The sequence below is a fragment of the Podospora anserina genome, chromosome 1, assembly GCF_000226545.1.
Source record: "Podospora anserina S mat+ genomic DNA chromosome 1, supercontig 3".
Lineage (NCBI taxonomy): Eukaryota > Fungi > Ascomycota > Sordariomycetes > Sordariales > Podosporaceae > Podospora > Podospora anserina.
In genome coordinates this window covers 175,439-194,000 of record NW_001914845.1, presented here as the reverse complement: position 1 = coordinate 194,000, position 18,562 = coordinate 175,439, and the positions used below count along the sequence as shown (strand labels likewise).

The window sequence follows — 18,562 nt, the reverse complement described above, 5'->3', positions numbered from 1 at the left end:
ATCATCGCAATCATCTTGCTATCAAGACGGCTCTGGCGCAATCTCGGGGCCTCTGATTGTATCCTGCGATGTCGGGTTTCCATGACAGGCACAGATGTAAAGAGCTGCCCCTGTTCCGTGATAGGCGGTCTCATTGATAGGAAGCTGTCAACAAGAATCATCTTCCGGTAGCCCACTCTTACACTCTATCTAAATCGACGGCGTCGGGAGGCAACCCGTATGCACGGATACCATTTCGGTTCTGTACACGCCTTGGAGATTCATACTTGGGTCACTACGCTTGCCGTCGTTCAATCGCCGACATCGCACCGCCCATGCTAGCCTCGATTGGTCCATCAAGGGTCTTATCACGGTGTGTGTGGATGGTGATGCTCTTGCTGTCCATGTAGAAGCTGAGGTACCTTGCAAGTCCAGGAAAGTACCGCCACCGTCAGTTCGTATCGTCTTCCGGCGCGTCGGACTGATGAATTCTTTCTTGTTTGTTCATCACCATCATCGGCTACTGGCTCAATCGTGGATCCGTTATGCAGTGGCACGAGCCGATGATGGTAGACCTAGGAAGCTGCCCCGCGTTGACCGCTTGATGTTGCCCTGCCCCTCATTGATTGATTTGCCAACCGGGGTCAACGCCGAAATGGGTGCAACACGCTAGAGATGTTGATTTTTTTTGTTCAATTATTATTTCTTGAAAGGGCATTGGGTATTAATTGAGGGGCATCAGTACATGGGCCCCAATGTTCCCTGCCTCGAGCTCATTTTGAATCCACAGGCAAAGTTTCCATCTGAATGACCCCTCCTTCCCTTCCGGGAGAAAAGCTCCCGTCTCGAATCTCGACCTTCCCCTCCATGTGGTGGCTTGCAAGGCTGACAGCTCCAGATGCCAAGAGTCAAGACCCCCGCAATGTGGCTGAATAGCAAGTGGCGCTCTGGTAAGGTCTCGGCCAGTCGCGGCTGCAACAGCTCCATAGTTGCAGGTACCGGCCGATTCGAGCAGTTTGGTAGTAGGAGAAGGTTGTCAACCATTGGAGCTCGGAGTTTTGGGCGTTATTGTTGCCGCCTTTTCGATGCGTCTTTCCTTTCGAGCCCCTCTCCCGTCAAGAGGTTTGTTGAGGCTCACTTCTTCGGCACCAACTGCCCGGCCATCACTCGGTCGTCCATCAACAGACCTCAAATCCACCAGATCTCTATTACCGCTGCAGCCGCGCCGTCTATTCAACATGAACTCCCAGGAGCTTACCCAGTACTACGCCGATGCCCCGCCTGCTGTCGTCAGGCTCGAAATCGAGAAGCACTTCAACGCCTTGGATGACAAGGCAAAACGTTATGCCCACTTTATCAGCCGGTAAGGGAGCCTACTTATAACTCATTACTGGTCACATGAGTCCATCCATCCCTGAGGTTGGGCTTCTACGCACCTCTGCCATTCCCGCGTGATCACACCTTATAATTCATATGTATTTGTAAACAAAGCAACACAATTGCTAACACCTGGGACAGAGCATCCCTTGCGGGTAACCGCATAGTCTTGAGGCAGGTCTCACCCGAGTCCGAGTCCATCTATGATTTTATCATTACTCTTCACAGGGCCGCCGCTGGTGATTGGAAGGGTCTTGCCAAGAAAGTTGGTGTTGACGAGGCCGGTCTTTCAGCTTTCCTCCAATATGCTGCTCAGTTCCTCGGCAACAGTGGCAACTACAAGAGCTTTGGCGACTCCAAGTTCATTCCAAGGTGTGATGAGTCCGTCTTCACTACTCTTGCCTCTGCCTCGCCCGAGGCGGAAAAGTACTTGAAGGCTACGGATGGCGCCATCTTCTCAGCTGACAAGCCTGGCCTGCTTCACCTCGGTTTCACGGACGAGGGTCACTTGACCACGTACTACCCGGACTCTCCTAGCATCACCAAGGATGAGATTGATGCTGTGGCCAAGTGGATGCAGGTCAAGGGATTGCTCCCAGAGAATACCAGACTCCGCAAGACTGAGGATGGTGTCTTTGAGCTGCTCATTGCATCCGCTATCACCAGCCTTCCTGCCGATGGTGGCGATGCCGGGAAGGAGGCCGAGTTTGTGATCAGCGAGGGGCCTCTTGAGGGCAAGACCATCAAGCTGGTCTATGGTGACTACTCCAAGGAGATGGCTGAGATCACCAAGAACATCAAGAAGGCGGCTGAGAATGCCGAGAACGAGACCCAGGTCAAAATGCACACTGCGTATGCCAAGTCCTTTGAAGAGGGCTCTCTTTTGGCGTTCAAGGACTCTCAGAGATATTGGGTGAAGGATCAAGGGCCGATGGTCGAGTCCAACATTGGTTTCATCGAGACCTACCGGGACCCTGCCGGTATTCGTGGCGAGTGGGAGGGCTTTGCTGCCGTTGTTAACCAGGACAGAACTCGGGCCTTTGGCGAGCTCGTCAGATCCGCCCCATCACTTATCCCTCTCCTGCCATGGGGCAAAGATTTTGAGAAGGACAAGTTCCTGTCCCCAGACTTCACGTCGCTTGAGGTGTTGACGTTTTGCGGGTCCGGCATCCCGGCCGGTATCAACATCCCCAATTACGACGACATCCGACAACTTGAGGGCTTCAAGAACGTGTCTCTCGGCAATGTACTCAGCGCCAAGGCCCCAGATGAGAAGATCCCCTTCATTGCGGAGAGTGATCTTGAGGTGTATAAAAAGTACAGAGATGCTTCTTTCGAGGTCCAGGTCGGTCTGCACGAATTGACTGGACACGGTTGCGGCAAGCTTCTACAGGAGACCGCCCCCGGCGTTTACAACTTCGATGTCAAGAACCCACCTGTGAGCCCAGTCACCGGCAAGCCTATCACCACGTGGTATAAGCCGGGCCAGACCTGGGGTTCCGTCTTTGGTGGTCTTGCTGGTGCTTATGAGGAGTGCCGTGCTGAGCTTGTGGCTATGCATCTCAGGTTTGTTTTCTCGTCTAGATTATGTGCGGTATAGCCTCTGACATGGAGACAGCTGTGAATTCTCCGCCCTCAAGATCTTCGGCTTCGGTGACGGCTCCACGGACATTGACGGCGAGGCTGGGGATGTTCTGTATGCCTCGTACCTCAGCATGGCTCGTGCTGGTTTGACATCCATCGAGTTCTGGGACCCCAAGTCTCAAAAGTGGGGGCAGCCTCACTGCCAGGCTCGTTTTGCCATTCTCAAGGTATGCTTTTGCGCTGTATAAGGCGCTGGAATTGTTGTGCTAACCGGCATGAAACAGTCTTTCCTCGAGGCTGAGGATGATTTCTGCAAGCTGGAGTACAAGAATGAGGATCTCTCTGACCTCACCATTCGCCTTGATCGCTCCAAGATTTTGACCAGTGGTAGAAAGGGTACGTTGAGTTTCAGTGTTTTTTTGGGTATCTGGTTCAAAGAACAAAAACTAACTCGTGTTTTCCTGCAGCCGTTGGTGACTTCCTCCAGAAGCTCCACATCTACAAGTCCACTGCTGATGTCGAGACCGGTTCCAAGTTCTTTACTGAGATGAGCAACGTTGGTCTTGAGTACTGGGGCACCAAGGTCCGGAATGTGGTTCTTAAGAACAAGCAGCCGAGGAAGGTCTTTGTCCAGGCCAACACTTACCTGGATGAGAAGACCGGTCAGGTCACGATCAAGCACTATGAGCCAACGCTGGAGGGTGTGATCGAGAGCTGGGCTGACAGGGAGGAGTGACTGTCGATTGCAAGAGGTGGTGGGGTTGAGGAAGGTAGAACATGGCTTCGATCTGTCCTTTAAATACCTAGTCGACAGACAAAGCAACCTGTGGCCAAAGACCGAGGTTGAATTGAATGAATCAACACAAGAATCTTCACTCAAAGTGGTTGTGTACCAAGCAAGTAAAAGTATTCAAATCGCTCATATTTTGATAACCATAACAGTATTAAAATGACAAAGAAAGACATGAAGACAATAAAAGCATAGCATTCCTCCCAGCTTTGCAAGTAGAAAATAACCCAGTGAACCGTTTTCCTTTTGGGGTATCAATGGTTCGTCTCCCCCCTCCTCTGCTCTTTCTTGCATTCCCTTCCTTCATAAAACAAAATCAGTACCCGCCACCAAAGTGCGCCAAATCCCTCACTGCCAACACCATCTAGGCCTGTCTGTCCATCACACAGCATTCCCCTCTGACCCTTTTCTACCTCCCAGATCTGATCTGAACATGACTGATCCATACACCAAAGATTCCAACCACTTTGCCTGTCAACCTAAGGGCCTCCCACGCACTCATACCCGGCGCGCATCTCCTTCTTGACTCAAACATCTCGAACTCGACCATTTGATCTCAGCTACCGTCCTGTCGGCATGCCTACCCCCCCCCCCTCCAAAAAAAAAAAAAGGAAAAAAACCTGTAATCAACCCCTCACGTCTCCTCCCCCTGACTCCCCTCCATCTCAGGAGCCTCACTAGACCTCATATCCCCCCCCTCCTCCCCCCCACTGTCCCCCCTCCCTAGATTATGCGTCTTCATATGCCTCCTCAGCTGGTCCTGCCTGTGAAAGTTCCTGTCACACCCCTCCACCAAGCAGTTAAACCTCCCTTTCACCTCGTGCGTCCGCTTGTGTTTCGACAGGTTGCTCGACTCGCTGAACCCTTTACCACAAACAGGGCAGGTGAGGGGCTTAGCGCCGCTGTGGACTCTTTGGTGCATTGCTAAGAGACAGATAAGTTAGTGATGATGGGGAAGGGAAAGAAAAGGGGGGGGGGGGACAGACTGAGAGCAGAAGGGTAACGAAACGTTTTGCTGCATAGGCTGCAAGAAAGAGGCTTTTCGTTGCTGTGGATAAACAGGTGTTGAGTCAGGGCTTGTTTTGCCGAGAAGCCCTTTTGGCAGACGGGGCAGATGTGTGGTTTGTCTATGGGGTTTGTTAGCAACTCAACAGGGATGGGAAGGGGAGAGGGAGGGGGGATCTTACGCCCTATATGTGTCTGCATATGTCTTTCGATTTTACTCCTCTGCGGAAAACCACTCGCACCCGGAGCACTCCGCGGGCAGTCATCCCACCCACATCTGAACCCCTGATCCCCTGGACGCTTTTGCGCATGTTTGATGTGGCAGTTGGATGCGTGTCTGAACAACGCCTCGGCGTCGTCGAAAACAAACCCGCAGATTTCAGAAGCGCCTTCTTCCCGCCAGAGACAGCGGTGTTCTTCTGTTTCCATCTTGACATTGTCGTCGTCGTCTGTTGACGTGACTATGGAGAGGCTTCGACTGTGCTTGACGTCGGTCATTTCAACGTTAGTCGACGTAGGGGTTAATGGTGAGGGAGTCCCGAGTGAGGCTGTGGTGTCAGAGGTGTCCAGGGCTGGTTCTGGGGGTGACATTGTTTCCCTCGATGAAATGATGTTATGGTTCTGAAAGCCCCTCATTTGACCAGGCCTTGTACTTGGTGGCGGCGGCATGTTCGCGAATTGGACTTTGTGATGAGAGAAGAAATGGGCCGCATAAGCCTCCGGGTCGTGGTACTGAGCTCCACACTCTTGTAACATCTGGTTGAGCTGATTCCTTTGGTTTATTTGGTTCAACTGGTTCATCTGCTGGAGGTTGAACTGGTTGAAAGCATCGGTATTGTTGAAGACGGGCATGTGACATTGGGTATAGATGGAAGGATCCCCCAGTGGACATGGTGTGGTGCAAGGCTGCAAGTTTGAATCGTCGTGAGCAATTAGCAAGTGGTTTGCAACGCTGCCCACCGCGTTCCAGGGAGGCGATAGTAAAAAGTTGTTTTGAGAGGGCTGGGCCAGACCGCAGCCTAGGTTATTTATTGCTGTTCACCAAGCATGAGCCAAAGAATAACGCTTAAAGGGGGAACTATGAAAGCCTACATTGTTGTTGGAAATCAAAACTGTGCTGCGGCGAGGACAGACCAGGCGCGTGGTTGATCGAGATGAGGGCAGCAGCCCCATCACGAACCTCCTCCGGTACATGAACAACAGGCCGCGAGGGGCAGTTCTGGTCTGTACAAGCGTCCTCTTCGGTTTCACATTCTTCCCCGGTGCACTTGCCCGTCATGGTACACTCGCTGTCACAGCACCCGCTGGCGCTCATTGATTGGCAATCCTCCTCCTCGCAGTGCGAGGCCATGGTGGAAGACATGTGGTGGTCAAAACACTGCTGGTACGGGTTCGACAGGTCAAGATCGGTATGGAACTGGTGCTGCTGGAGGGGCATGGTGCTGAGGTCCATTTGATATTGGTTGTTTTGCCATCGCGTCTGCGGCGCCAGAGAAGCTGGAGCCCCGCGATGGTTGAACTGTTGGAAGCCATTGTAGAGGCCGACGCCCATGCAGGCGTCTACGCAGAGATCGTCGTGCGACTCGTAGGCCACGCTGCCCGTGTTCATCCGCGATGGATCGGTGCCCATATGCGCCATGGTCTGGTGTGAAAGCTGGCTCTGGGCCATGGCAGAGAAATCGAGATTGCTCAGTTGTTGGTCGCCGCTGCTCTGCGAGTGCCGGTGGAAGCCATCGCCGTATCCGGGAAAGCGTTGAGGTTGCCCGAAGGAGCCGTCCATGATTCGGCGCGCTTCTGAGCGCCCAAGAATTGGGGACGGGGGACGGGGGACGGGGGGTGGGCGGGTGAGGGCGAGGGCGAAGAAGCGGGTGGGTTCGGGGCAACGGCCCAATAAGCGACGAGTCGGCAGCGGGCAGCGAACGGTGGGTTGTGGGCACCTAAGGGACGACTACTGAGTGTGCGCCGGAGAGGGCATCTACAACGACGACGACAGTGATGGCGGGATGAAAGGCGGGCGGTTGCTTGAAGAAGCTTTGGGCAAATGGCGGCTCTGCGCTTGAGAATTGATGGGTCGGCAGGTTGTGGATCAGAAAGGCGAGCACGTCGACAATATTATTTTGCACTTTGTGAGAACCTTGACGGCCTAGCAAAAGACCCGCTGTGCGTCTCTTACTGGTCCCAGTCCCACCTGCCTCACTCGCTCTTTGACTTGTACTTGACATGTGCAATTGACCAACCAATTCAAAACTCGAGTGAAACTGTTTTACTGATATTTAGGGAACAGAATCGTTGTATAATTCAGATGCAGGCATCTTTTGACACCTCCTGAGCGTCCTCTTTCCATCTTGTTTGGTGGTGTTCTTCCCTGTGGGCCAACTGCCCCCTCCAGGGCACCGGACGTGGGGTTCACAATCGATGCGGGGCTTCAAAGACGGGAAGGAAAAGGACTATCTTGATTGGCTGGACACTTCATCATTGGTTTCACTGCCATTGTTACATGCCTTTTCGAGGTGTGGACTCGGGGGGGCTCTCTATACTCAGATACATATATGTACTTAGATGTCCACGTAACGGGCTGATGTGCCTTCGATTTGTCAAGCCAACAGCATAAATCTCCATGGGCACATGCCACTGTTCGACTCCCCAGCATGTGAAATTTGCCCCTGTTGATCGCAAGTCAACTGATGATGATGATGAGACTGAGACCAATCTTGACTTTGATACGCAGCTCAGGCACCCGGCTTCCCCAGTAAACTTGACATAACCCGTATATGCACAACATCAGGCCTCTCTCCTCTCATTGGGAAGAGCACTAGACCCCAATCCCATTGTTCCTGAACGGCAGGGCGTCGTCGGCATCTGCCATCAGCGAACGACCTAGCCAAGAGCCTCCTTCGGCTCGGCTTGCCGGGCGCGGGCCAAGCCATCGCCAGCCACGTCAACTGCCTACAGAGTGCGGTCTTCGCCTTGACGCCGAGATCAAACCCGCCAGTGATATCACCAATCCATACCAACCAGTTCAATTTACAAGTAAATCACTACTTTCAAAACACCATATTCCGAGTAATCATCCCGCCCACCAAAATCACCATCACCCAACCTTATCTCCAGCCACAGCCCCTCACCTCACTCACCAAAAGTATCATATCACCCACACCATGGGCAACCTCTGCGGCAAACCCTCCTCGGACGCTTTCTCCTCCCCCGGCCGCCGGCTGGATTCCGCCCCTCCCCCCGGTAAACCCTCCTCCGCCTCCGTCCCACAGTCAGTCTCCGCCGCCAAAACCTCCAAAGCCCCCCCGAAAGTCGGTGGTCCTCCCCGGACCCTGGGCGGCGGCGGTGATCCCTCTTCATCTCAAGATGACGCGAGGAGAAAAGCTGCAGAGGCAGCAGAAGTATGCCACCCACACTCGCACCACTTGATGATAATGCTGACACCTCTCCCAGGCCCGTCTCCAGCAATCCAAAAAAGGCGGCAAGCTACAGGCCCAACTGGATAAAGACAAGGCAAAGACCAGAGTCGATACCCTCAAGGACGCGAGTGAAATCGAGAGGCGGCATCGGGATGCGGACAGCAATGCTGAGATTTTGCGGAATTCCTAGATTCCCTTGTTCTTGTTTCATGAGGTCGGGTGGTTAAGGTGGCGTTTTGGGTGTTGTGAGATGCCATTGTTTTGCATACGTTTTGTTTTTGTTTTCTCATCTCACTGGAGCATCATTTTGTACATATTTCACATTCAGAGCAGCGGGCTACAGCAGGGTACAGTTGATTATCAAGTTGAATTGTTACAATACCCTCTCTCTCCTTCCATATACGCTATGAACACAAAACCCCTACATGATTGAAACACCATATGGACGCCAACCAATGTTGTTCCCACTCTGAAAGCTTTCGCCATGATGAAGCATAACAAACCGGCCCCTGACGAGAAATCCTAGCACAAATCCCCCCTTTTTATGTGATGGTATACCTCCCACTAGCAGGCGCCCTGCTCTCCGCATCCGCCGCGGCAATCGTGCCCTCCCTCAACAACCGAGTAAGCTCCGAAAGCGCGTTGCCCACCACCACCTCGGTATCACCCTCAATAAGAATATACAACTTCGCCTCCTGGCCCGGCCCGGGCTCCTTCCCGGGAGGATAGTAAGTACCCTTTGTGGTGATCGACGTCCCAGTAGCCTCCAAGATTTTGGCCACGTTCGTGCGGTTGGTGACCGCCCACCTGGCCTTTTGAGGGAAGTCGTTGATCTCCAATGTGGCATGAAAAGCACCCGCATCCGGACCCTTATTGTCAATCGGCTGGCCTGGTCTAAGCTGGCCAGCTCTCGCCAATCGGGCGTTGATTTCGCTGATGGCCGAGGCAGCCTTATCCAAAGCACCCCCACCCTTGCCCGCGCCAGCACTACTGCTGCCGGCGATGACGCCGCTGCTCTTGATGACACCGTGCTCAAGCCCACCGCTAGTCTTGCCCTCCGCCGCCTCCGTCTTGGAGGCATCCCGAGAAACAATGGCGCTGACAGCAGCCTGGATGGCTTCCTTCGCCTTGTCCTTCTTGGTCTCTTCGTCCTTGTCATCTCCCTTGTCTTCTTCCTCCTCGCCTTCGGCCTTGTGGGTTTTGCGCTCGCGAAGACGAGCAGCTTCACGCTCCTTGTCCAGCCTCTCCAAACCTTTGCCACCAAATCCACTGGCGTCTTTGGCTTTGCCAGCCTTGACTTTCTCTTTCCAGGACTTGCGCATCTCATTGAGCCGTTCCGGGACAGGCTGCCCACTCTGCTCGAGAGCCTTGGCCACACCAGGAGCACAGTTCTCTTGCTCTTCGGTGATAAAAGTGACAGCTGTACCGGTGTTGCCTGCCCGACCAGTTCGGCCGGCACGGTGGACATAATCTTCCAAATGGTTGGGGACATCGTAGTTGATGACCAGCTTCAGCTGCTTCACATCCAGACCGCGGGCCGCAACTGAGGTGGCGATGAGGATAGGGCAGACACCCTTCTTGAAATCAGAGATGGTAGAGTTGCGATCTTCCTGATCTTTGCCGCCGTGGATGGACATGCAGCCGTAACCGCGGCGCAGGAGCTCTCGCAACAGATCGTCCGTCTTCTCTTGACGCTCCACAAAGATCAGGGCGCGAACGTCATCATCGTCGGCATACAGCTCTCCGAGAAGCTCCAATAGGCGGACAAACTTCTTGGACTCGTCAATGATCTCCACGACCTGAGTGATCTCGGGCGCCACGACACTGCGTCCTCCCACCGTGATTTCTACCGGGTCCCGAAGAACCTTTTTCGTCAGAGCGTCAATGATGCGAGGCATGGTGGCTGAAAACAAGATGGTCTGCCTATCCGGCCTGACATTATTGAAAATCTTCATGACCTGCGGCTCAAAGCCCATATCAAACATGCGATCTGCTTCGTCCAGCACCAAATACGTGGCACGCTTCAGGTTGGTTACACGTCCAGAATTGGCGGCCAGGAGATCAATCATACGTCCGGGTGTAGCGACAATGATCTCGGCGCCACGCTTCAGCTCGGCGATCTGGTCCTTGATAGCATTGCCACCATAGGCAGCAACTGCACGAAGCTTCAAAACCTTGGTAAACGGTAGCAGGTCGGTGTAAATTTGGGTGCACAGTTCTCTTGTGGGTGTCATGATCAGGGCGATTGGGCCATCGTCGCCGCTCACTGGGTCTTGATCCTTGATATGACGAAGCATTGGGAGCGCAAACGCCATAGTCTTGCCTGAGCCCGTCTTTGCCACACCGATTACATCTCGGCCAGACATGATGACGGGCAAGGCTTGCATCTGGATTGGTGTAGGCTTCTCATAGCCGAGGCCTTCGATGGTGTCCAGGATGGGTCGCGTTAGGCCACACTGAGACCACTTTTGCACAGGTCTCGGGATATTCTTGCCAGAGACTTTGATGCCGTCCAACTCCAATCTAAGCTCGTTTGCTTCTTCCTCTGTCATTTGACTGAGGTCGAGCGGCTCAACCCAAAAGTTCTTCCGGATTTTGTTAAGCTCAAGCTTGCTATAGTCAATGACGGGAATGTCCTTCTTCTTTTTCTTGGCAGCCATGGCGAGAATAGATGACGGGTCGGCCTTGTCTGCCTCGTAACCGTAATTGTCATCACTGTAGTACGCCTCAGGCTCAAACGCCTTCTTGCCGTTCGCTTGGTCGCCATTTGGTTTTGACGATATGCCGCTGCTTGGAACTTTCTGTTCCAGATCAGCCATAAAGGCATCCAGGGGATCAATCTCTTCGTCAACATCCATGGCGTTGTCAGCTGGTGTTGGGTCTTCCTTCTCGGCAGCGGGGATCTCGGAGTCTACCTCCATAGCCATGCCCTCTTTCTGGATGCGTTCATCGCGCCGTTCTTGGAGGATTCGCTGTGCTTCGGCCATTTCCTCCTCGTTGCGACCCAAGACAAGATCCAAGTCGTCCTCGACATCGTCATCGGCATCAGCATCGACATATGGTGTAGTGTCAGCATTTTCTAAAGCGAAGTCGGGGAGCTTGACAAGTTTGCGCTTGATAATCTCCTCATCGTCCATGTCGAGCTTGCGCTTTGAGGTTGACTTTTGGTTGTCAGCAGCCTTCTGAAATCCGAACGTACTCAGTGTTCTGTTGGTGGGCAGAAGCCCGCCTTCCTTTTTGGCTACTATGGCCGACCCTCCCTGGCTGCTCAGTTTTACATCACCAAGTTTGACATCGCCCAGCTTGGTTGGTGAGCTGGCGCGGTTGCCCCTGGCGTTCCTGGCAATGGCCTTGGGGTCGAATTTGCCGACAAAAGCCTGAGTTGACGCCGGAGATGCAGCTGCAGTGGTGGGGGCAGGGCTGGTGGGAGTGGGCGAGGCCTTCGCAGGGCTGCTGGGGACGGTGCCGCCGGCTCTCTGGTCCATAGCTGCGAGTAGTTTCCTGGTGCTCCCGGCTGAAACATCGGCCTCCTTAGCTTCCTTCATGGCGTGCTTCTCCTTCATGGCTTGAAGTTTGCGCAACCGTTCAGCCTTCTTTTCAGCTTCCGACTGAGCTGGGGTTGGTGTAGACTTAGCTGGCTGTATGGTCGAGATGTTGTCAGTAAAACCTGCGAAAAATGTCGAAAACCAAGGGAACATACCTCGCTGGGCTTGATTGGTGCAGCACTCTCTGCTGGCTTGGGTTGACCCCGGGGTCGAGTGCCATCCCCCCGGTCTGTTGAGCCATCCCGGCGGGGCCTGCGGTCGCGGGAGTCATCCCTCCTAGAACGGTAGTCTCTGTCCCCTTCTCTACTATCCCTACCATCCCTGCTGCGAGGTCTTCGACGTTCTGGGGAGCGCACCCTATCAGGTCCTCTGTCGCGTGACCGTCTCCTATCACGGTGGCCACCACCCGCACCATCCCGACGTGCACCTCGGTAATAATCGTCATCTCGGCGGTCTAGGGAGCGGTCTCTCCAGCGATAAGAGTCGCGATCTCTATCTCGGTCCCGCTCGCGGTCACGGTATCGGCGCTGGGAAAGGACAGACATGTCAGCACCACACTGAACCCTATCTCGGGGGAACCAACTCACATCTGGGCTACGGGAGCGGCGGCGGCGATCACGCGAGCCATCACGGCGGTCGCGGTCGCGTCGATCATCCTCTTTCCGCTTTCGCGCAGCATGACTTCCTGCAGGAGATGGTGAGCGCGAGTCTCTGGGCCGAGCCATTCTGTGTGGTTTGACGGTGGCTCAGCAATTGTCTGTGGCGGTAAAGTACTTTTATGGAAGCAGTTGACTTCAAGTTAGTGTGCCGAATCGATATCTTCGATCTTCATGCCGATGTGGACGTGGTAGCGCTGGATATGATGTCTACAAACTCCCGAGTGTGAGGACGGAGGAGAGTTTCGAAGTCGCAGAACATCAAGTCACTGCAATGTGGACCGTGCTGGAGAAGTTTGAAGGTGGGACTTTGGAACACTGCACCGTGTTGTTTAACAGCTTTCCGTGACTTTCCACTGTGAGGTCTGGGCTTGCTCCTTTAGGGCATATCACAGTGTGGGTGAGCACGGTGGAGGTCAACATGACGTATAAACTGTGGTTCTGAGAAAGCTCAAAGCCAAAGACTCAACATGATATTGAAAAACTCAAACAATCTAAATAATATTCATAGAGCTGAAATATCAGTCATATATCATACGCTTCTTTCAACCAATCTCAAGCAATGGCAGTCGTTTTGTGTGTGCATGTACAAGAGGGCATCTTCAACAAAGAATCTCGGCAAATAGTCTGTGCGAATCCTGTCCCACCTTCTTGAGACCTGGGTCGCAGGTAAACAGCACCACGGCTCTTGCTTGCAGCTTGGGAGCACTGACCGCATCTTGGAAGCTTGGTAGCTAGGGTAAGAAGAAGCTGGCCAACCGCCTCCCAGCATAAAATCGCAATCTCCCCAGCAGCGTCACTGCAACAGCTGCTTGCTGCGAACCCCTCTCACCCCAACAACACCCGCCACCATCACACTACATCCAATTGTAGCCTCAATTCCCACCGCCGCTGTCGCCATGCTCTCCTCCACTGGGCTCGCGGCTGCCCGCCGGGTCCGCGTCATCGGCATGCGCTCAGTTTTCTCGAGCATTGCCCGTATCTCGACCCGCAGCGCAGCCTGCCCCAAGGTCCCCGCGAGCGTTCGCATTGCCGCCGTTTTCAATCGAGGATTTGCCGCCGCTGCCTCCCGCTCAGCTACCAAGACAGCCACAGCCACAGCCACCAGGAAGACTACTACTACCAAGAAGCCGGCCGCTAAGAAGACCACTGCTGCGAGGCAGAAGAAGAAGGCTGCATCGACGAAGAAACCCACAGCCAAGAAGGCTGCCCCCAAGAAGAAGGCTGTCCCCAAGAAGACAGGGCGCCCTAAGAAGACTGTCAAGGAAGTCCCAGAAAATGTGAAGCTTTTCCGGAAGGTCAAGGAGCTGAAAGCCAAGGCTCTTCTCAACGAGCAGCCACGCGGACTCCCAGCAAGGTCGTGGTTGGTTTTCGTGCAGAAAAACGGTGGTGTACCAAAAGGTCAGACCGCTACGGAGTTCATGTCGGCTATGAAGAAGCAGTTTGCGGCTCTCTCGTCTGTGGAGAAGCAGGCTCTTCAGGACGAAGCTCGTGCGAACAAGGTGAGGAACGATGCGGCCCTGATCAACTGGATCACGACGTATCCAGTTGAGACCATCGAGGCTGCAAACTTGGCTCGGAGCCATCTCAAGAGGCTCGGCAAAACAGCTAAGCTCTCCCTTCCTGACCCCCGCAGACCCAAGGGTCTTCTAAGTCCCTACATCATTTTCACGACTCAGCGAATGAAGTCTGGGGACCTTGACAACATTCCCCCCACGGCTAGAGTGGCTGCCATTGGCAGTGAGTGGAGGGCGTTGAGTGAGACTGAACGCCAGGTACGTGCCCAGCAGCTATACGACTTTTTCAATGTTTACTAACGAGGCTCGCCAGCCTTTCTACGAAGCCGCTGAGAAGGACAAGGAGCGTTACAAGGTTGAGAGGGCGTCTCTTTCTCCTTCCCCTTAAACGAACAGAGGAGAGAGTTTTGAGCCCTCCATCACACCGGCGCCATAGCCTAGCCAGCCATATTGGTGGCTTGAGCTTTGTGAAACAAAGTAAGAATGCGAAAAAGAAGTGACAACCTTGTGGCTTCTATCCCCCAATCAACATGCAACTACAGTCAGTATGTCTACGACGATAGCTGGCATTGGGTGTAGTGGGCGGCTGGAAAGGAGGCAGGAGGCCGGGAATATTAGAGACAGATGGGTAGCTCAATGCTGCTAGGGGTGGAGGCAATATCTGGTTCTTTCGCTTGGCTCGCTGTTCAATTTTCCATGGGTTTTTCCTTCCCAAAGTCGGGTATGTTCGGTCTGCTTTGATAGTGAGGAGCAGATAGTGTAACTTGTATCAGGAACTGTACAATTTTCTTGTGTGCGGTCTCACCAAAAACAAACAGACGGATATCAAAACCAGTGTGATGTTGATGGGGGTTTCGTTAGCCCCTTGGTGTACATAGATCAGGTCATAACCATGTTTTATGTGTAAGATTTGTGCAACATTTGTGTATTGATATAGAGTCTCAAAATGCCCAATGCGATGTTTATGCCCAGCACCATGCAATGATAGAATCCGGGGGTATCTTTCCCAACAATGATAGTCCAACGATAACCAGCCAGCGATGCCATATAGCCCGAATCCAGTTCTCCCCACTTTATCATGAGACAAGATTCCCTAATCCAACAAAACCTTATTCCTTCTTCCTTGCCTCCACCTTTCCGGTCCCCTTCTCACATTTCCACGCCGGTTATCGAGGTGCCATCACCACTACCGCCTCCCCGTCCCCTCCAAACCACTTCATCCCCATATCTTTCACTTGCCTTCTGCTGGCTACATAGAGAAGGAGGTGCATGTGTCCAACCACGCACCCCCAACACCTGAGCCTCAGCCACCTAAAATCTTGATCTCGAGAGCAGCTTGTGCCCCAACCCGCGATCCCCTTCTCAATGTAGTCAGTCAGAAACATCCAAGCCGACAACTTCAAGTCTGCTGGCCACGAGGCGGTCTCTACCAGCCAGTATCCTCGCTCAAAGGGGCGCAACTCCCTAGTTTGCGACTGTGGCCTAAACCGAACAGAAAGATCCAGCTCCGTAGCTAGTTTTGCCAACACCGGACTGATAACGTCCTCAGGTCTGAGATCTGTCTGCGCTGCTGGGGGTGAAGGGGCGTATATCTGTAGCTTGGACTTGTAATAAGCAGTCGGCTTATTCGAGATGAGTTGGACGAGTGGTTGGCGACGAGGACCAATGTCGCTGGTGCTTCTGGTTAGAGGTTGGCCAGGCTGAGGGTCGGCGGCTGTCCGTCTGCGTTTTGCGATGGGCTCTGAGTCTGCCCGAGCGAGGGCCGGCGGTTCTTGGGAACAAGGGACTGATGTTTGGTTAGGGTTCGAAGAGTACAGTACCGTCTCCTCAATGATATCGCTCGTGGACAGCTGTGATGGTTGTGGGGGCGGGCGCTTTTGAACACAGATGTCTGGAGACTGGGGGATAATTTTATTTGCAGGATCGGAAGGTGACGGCAGATGGAGCTCCCTGTCGAGTGAGCTGTGCGGTCGTGCTCGGAGTGGCCTGTTGTTGATTGGATCTCGGGTTGAGCCCGGATAAGAGCTTGACTGTGGAGGAATTGACGGGATTCTTAGTCGAGGTAGGCTTGGTTCCGGCAAGCTGCTTGGCTGAAGTGAACCTGTCTCTGGTGCTCCGGGCGCTTGACGAATGTTAGGTCGGCGAGGGCTCCTTCGAGGCTGCGAGCACAGGTAGCGTCCAGATTCAGATGCCGTGGCCAGCCTTTGAGATCTCCGACGAGCAAGAGGTGATGAGTCTACGTGCTGGCTATCTAGTGATGATGTGAAGAAGTCCAAAGCCCTTGATGGTGTGCAAAAAATCTCAAACGGTGGGTGGTTGTTCGGCATCGAGTCTGGGATCTCGCTGGGCGGTGCTTGCCATGACGACTGTGTCTCGCTGATACAATGTTCTGTTACTGGAACAGCTCGTAGCCCAGGAGAGTCGAAATTATGCTCAGCGCTCTGAAAAGACAGGATTGGCGATTTAATCCCACGGTTCAGTTGTGAGGATGGCGGGGCTTGATGAATTCCATATCCAACAAATTCTCTCCGGTTTAGCTGTGTGTCTCCTTCCACCTCGCCCCGGGCACGGGCCTGGACTTCTGTGACATTCGAAGGTTCAAAGTCAAGATATGCCCTCGCCAACGCTCGGTGTCTCACATCGTCGGCGGCTCTGGCAGGTGCAGCGATGTGCACCAGGATTTCGGTCTCAGGCCTCACCATATGACCCTCCTTCATTCTCCGTCGCGATGTCCCTAATGGTAGATCGAGGAGTACGAATTGCTCATCAAAGGGGTGATAACGAGCAAAGTGGGTATCAAGTCTATCTTGAAGGTGAACTGTTGATGAAAGGCGCGGTCGAGGATGATGAAAGCCAAAGACCGCAAGTCGCAAAGAAATGAGCATATATAAGAATGAAAGTATGGAAACCAAAAAGAGGAAGAAATTAAGATCAAAAAACCAACAAAGGCTGCCTTGCTCCCCGAGTTGCTTCCATCCTCCTTGTGATACCAACAAGTGAATGAGACGGAGTGCGTGTGTGAATTGCTGCAGAAGAGACGCGGGGTGCTCCACCTGCCTGATACGGCAACTAGGCAACGTACCGTCCCACTGGGACTAGCTTGCCTGCCCCGGTAACCGCAACGGTGCAGCGCGCGCAAGCCGCCAGCTCATCAAACGCGGTGAGGCAGGGCTGAGAAACAGCTGACGGGTAATTAAACATTTTTTGCCCCTGTATTCCGCCTAAACTTGGGGGAGCTGTCCAGTGGAAAGGAGATGCCAAGATAGCTTCGGAACCACAAGAAGAACAACACATCCCCAGCAATTGTCCATCCTCAACACCTCCCATCAAGCCCAAACCAACCCAATCCCTCCCCCGCAAGCACAACCCTCACAATGGCGTCCGAAAAGAAGCCATCCCTCGGCTCTGCCATGGTAATCGGCGGCTGCGGCTTCCTCGGCCACCACGTCGTCCGCCTCCTCCTGCGCGACTACACCACCACCTCCATCTCGGTCATCGACCTCCGGTGCACGCGCAACCGCCGCCCCGAATCCGACGGCGTCAAGTACTACGAAGCCGACATCACCGACGCCGACAAGCTCATCTCCGTCTTCTCAGAAGCCCGTCCCGACGTGGTCATCCACACTGCCTCCCCCCCAGCCCAATCCAACGACAGCGTCTCCCACGCTCTCTTCAAAAAGGTCAACGTCGATGGCACCGCCGCCGTCATCAAGGCCTGCCAAACCACCGGCGTCAAGGCCCTGGTGTACACCTCCTCCGCCTCGGTCATGTCAGACAACAAGTCCGACTTGATCAACGCAGACGAAAGATGGCCCACCGTCCGCGGTGAGAACCAGACAGAGTACTACTCCGAGACCAAGGTTTGTTTCCCTCTTTCCTCCAAACCTCCCATCATCTTGCTAACACGTCCCCCTCCAGGCCGCAGCAGAAGAGCTCGTCCTCCTCGCTAACCGCGCCTCCCCCGCCCCCTCCCTCCTCACCTGCGCCATCCGCCCCTCGGGCATCATGGGCGAAGGCGACACAATGGTCCTCTACCACATGATCAACATCTACCGCCAAGGCCGCACCGGCGTCCAAGTCGGCGACAACAACAACCTCTTCGACTTCACCTACGTCGAAAACGTCGCCCACGGCCACCTCCTCGCCGCCCGCGCCCTCCTCCTCACTTCCTCCTCCTCCACCGTCCCCCTCGACCACGAGCGCGTCGACGGCGAAGCCTTCCTCGTCACCAACGACTCCCCGGTCTACTTTTGGGACTTTTGCCGGGCCATCTGGGCCGCCGCGGGATCGCCCATGGGGACGGACCACGTGAGGGTTCTGCCGAGGGGTGCGGGAATGGTGTTGGGCTTCTTGAGCGAGTGCTTTTTTGCCATGATTGGGAAGCCGCCTACGTTTAACAGGCAGAGGATTGTGTATAGCTGCATGACGAGGTATTACGACATTAGCAAGGCGAAGAAGAGGTTGGGGTACAGGCCGTTGGTGAGCTTGGATGAGGGGGTGAGGAGGAGTGTCAAGTGGACGTTGGAGCAGGAGAAGGTGAATGCTGAGAAGAAGTAAACAGCGCGGGAATTTTGGGTTTGGATGGTTTGAGATGTAGGTCGGAAGAGATACCAATTGGGCATTTTTGTTTGGGAAGGGGAGAAGAGATATATGAAACGTATATAATACATAATTAACGACTGATGGGCGGCCGAGA

General features: G+C 54.0%; 7 protein-coding genes across 7 annotated transcripts; 4 read left to right on the top strand and 3 right to left on the bottom strand.

The window, feature by feature from the left end:
• Positions 1–968: 968 nt before the first annotated feature.
• On the top strand, positions 969–3,676 carry PODANS_1_13370 (uncharacterized protein; the record flags this gene model as incomplete). Its single annotated transcript, XM_001905004.1, has 5 exons — positions 969–1,342; positions 1,498–2,922; positions 2,975–3,167; positions 3,225–3,336; positions 3,408–3,676. Coding segments are annotated over 5 exons (2,373 nt in total), but the record flags the coding sequence as incomplete, so codon positions are not given.
• Positions 3,677–4,364: 688 nt separating this feature from the next.
• Positions 4,365–6,683, bottom strand: PODANS_1_13360 (uncharacterized protein; the record flags this gene model as incomplete). Its single annotated transcript, XM_001905003.1, has 3 exons — positions 4,365–4,654; positions 4,717–5,769; positions 5,870–6,683. Coding segments are annotated over 3 exons (2,157 nt in total), but the record flags the coding sequence as incomplete, so codon positions are not given.
• A 1,210-nt stretch (positions 6,684–7,893) lies between these two features.
• PODANS_1_13355 (uncharacterized protein) lies at positions 7,894–8,338 on the top strand (the record flags this gene model as incomplete). The annotated part of the gene is made up of 2 exons (XM_001905002.1): positions 7,894–8,130; positions 8,183–8,338. The coding sequence occupies 2 exons, from the start codon at positions 7,894–7,896 to the stop codon at positions 8,336–8,338; spliced, it is 393 nt and encodes a 130-aa protein (XP_001905037.1).
• Positions 8,339–8,690: 352 nt separating this feature from the next.
• Positions 8,691–12,418, bottom strand: PODANS_1_13350 (uncharacterized protein; the record flags this gene model as incomplete). The annotated part of the gene is made up of 2 exons (XM_001905001.1): positions 8,691–11,786; positions 11,849–12,418. The coding sequence occupies 2 exons, from the start codon at positions 12,416–12,418 to the stop codon at positions 8,691–8,693; spliced, it is 3,666 nt and encodes a 1,221-aa protein (XP_001905036.1).
• Positions 12,419–13,248: 830 nt separating this feature from the next.
• On the top strand, positions 13,249–14,254 carry PODANS_1_13340 (uncharacterized protein; the record flags this gene model as incomplete). Its single annotated transcript, XM_001905000.1, has 2 exons — positions 13,249–14,124; positions 14,180–14,254. The coding sequence occupies 2 exons, from the start codon at positions 13,249–13,251 to the stop codon at positions 14,252–14,254; spliced, it is 951 nt and encodes a 316-aa protein (XP_001905035.1).
• Positions 14,255–15,032: 778 nt separating this feature from the next.
• PODANS_1_13330 (uncharacterized protein) lies at positions 15,033–16,751 on the bottom strand (the record flags this gene model as incomplete). Its single annotated transcript, XM_001904999.1, has 1 exon — positions 15,033–16,751. One exon carries the CDS (start codon positions 16,749–16,751, stop codon positions 15,033–15,035), a length of 1,719 nt encoding a protein of 572 aa, XP_001905034.1.
• A 381-nt stretch (positions 16,752–17,132) lies between these two features.
• On the top strand, positions 17,133–18,423 carry PODANS_1_13320 (uncharacterized protein; the record flags this gene model as incomplete). Its single annotated transcript, XM_001904998.1, has 2 exons — positions 17,133–17,726; positions 17,785–18,423. Coding segments are annotated over 2 exons (1,233 nt in total), but the record flags the coding sequence as incomplete, so codon positions are not given.
• Between the last annotated feature and the right edge of the window lie 139 nt (positions 18,424–18,562).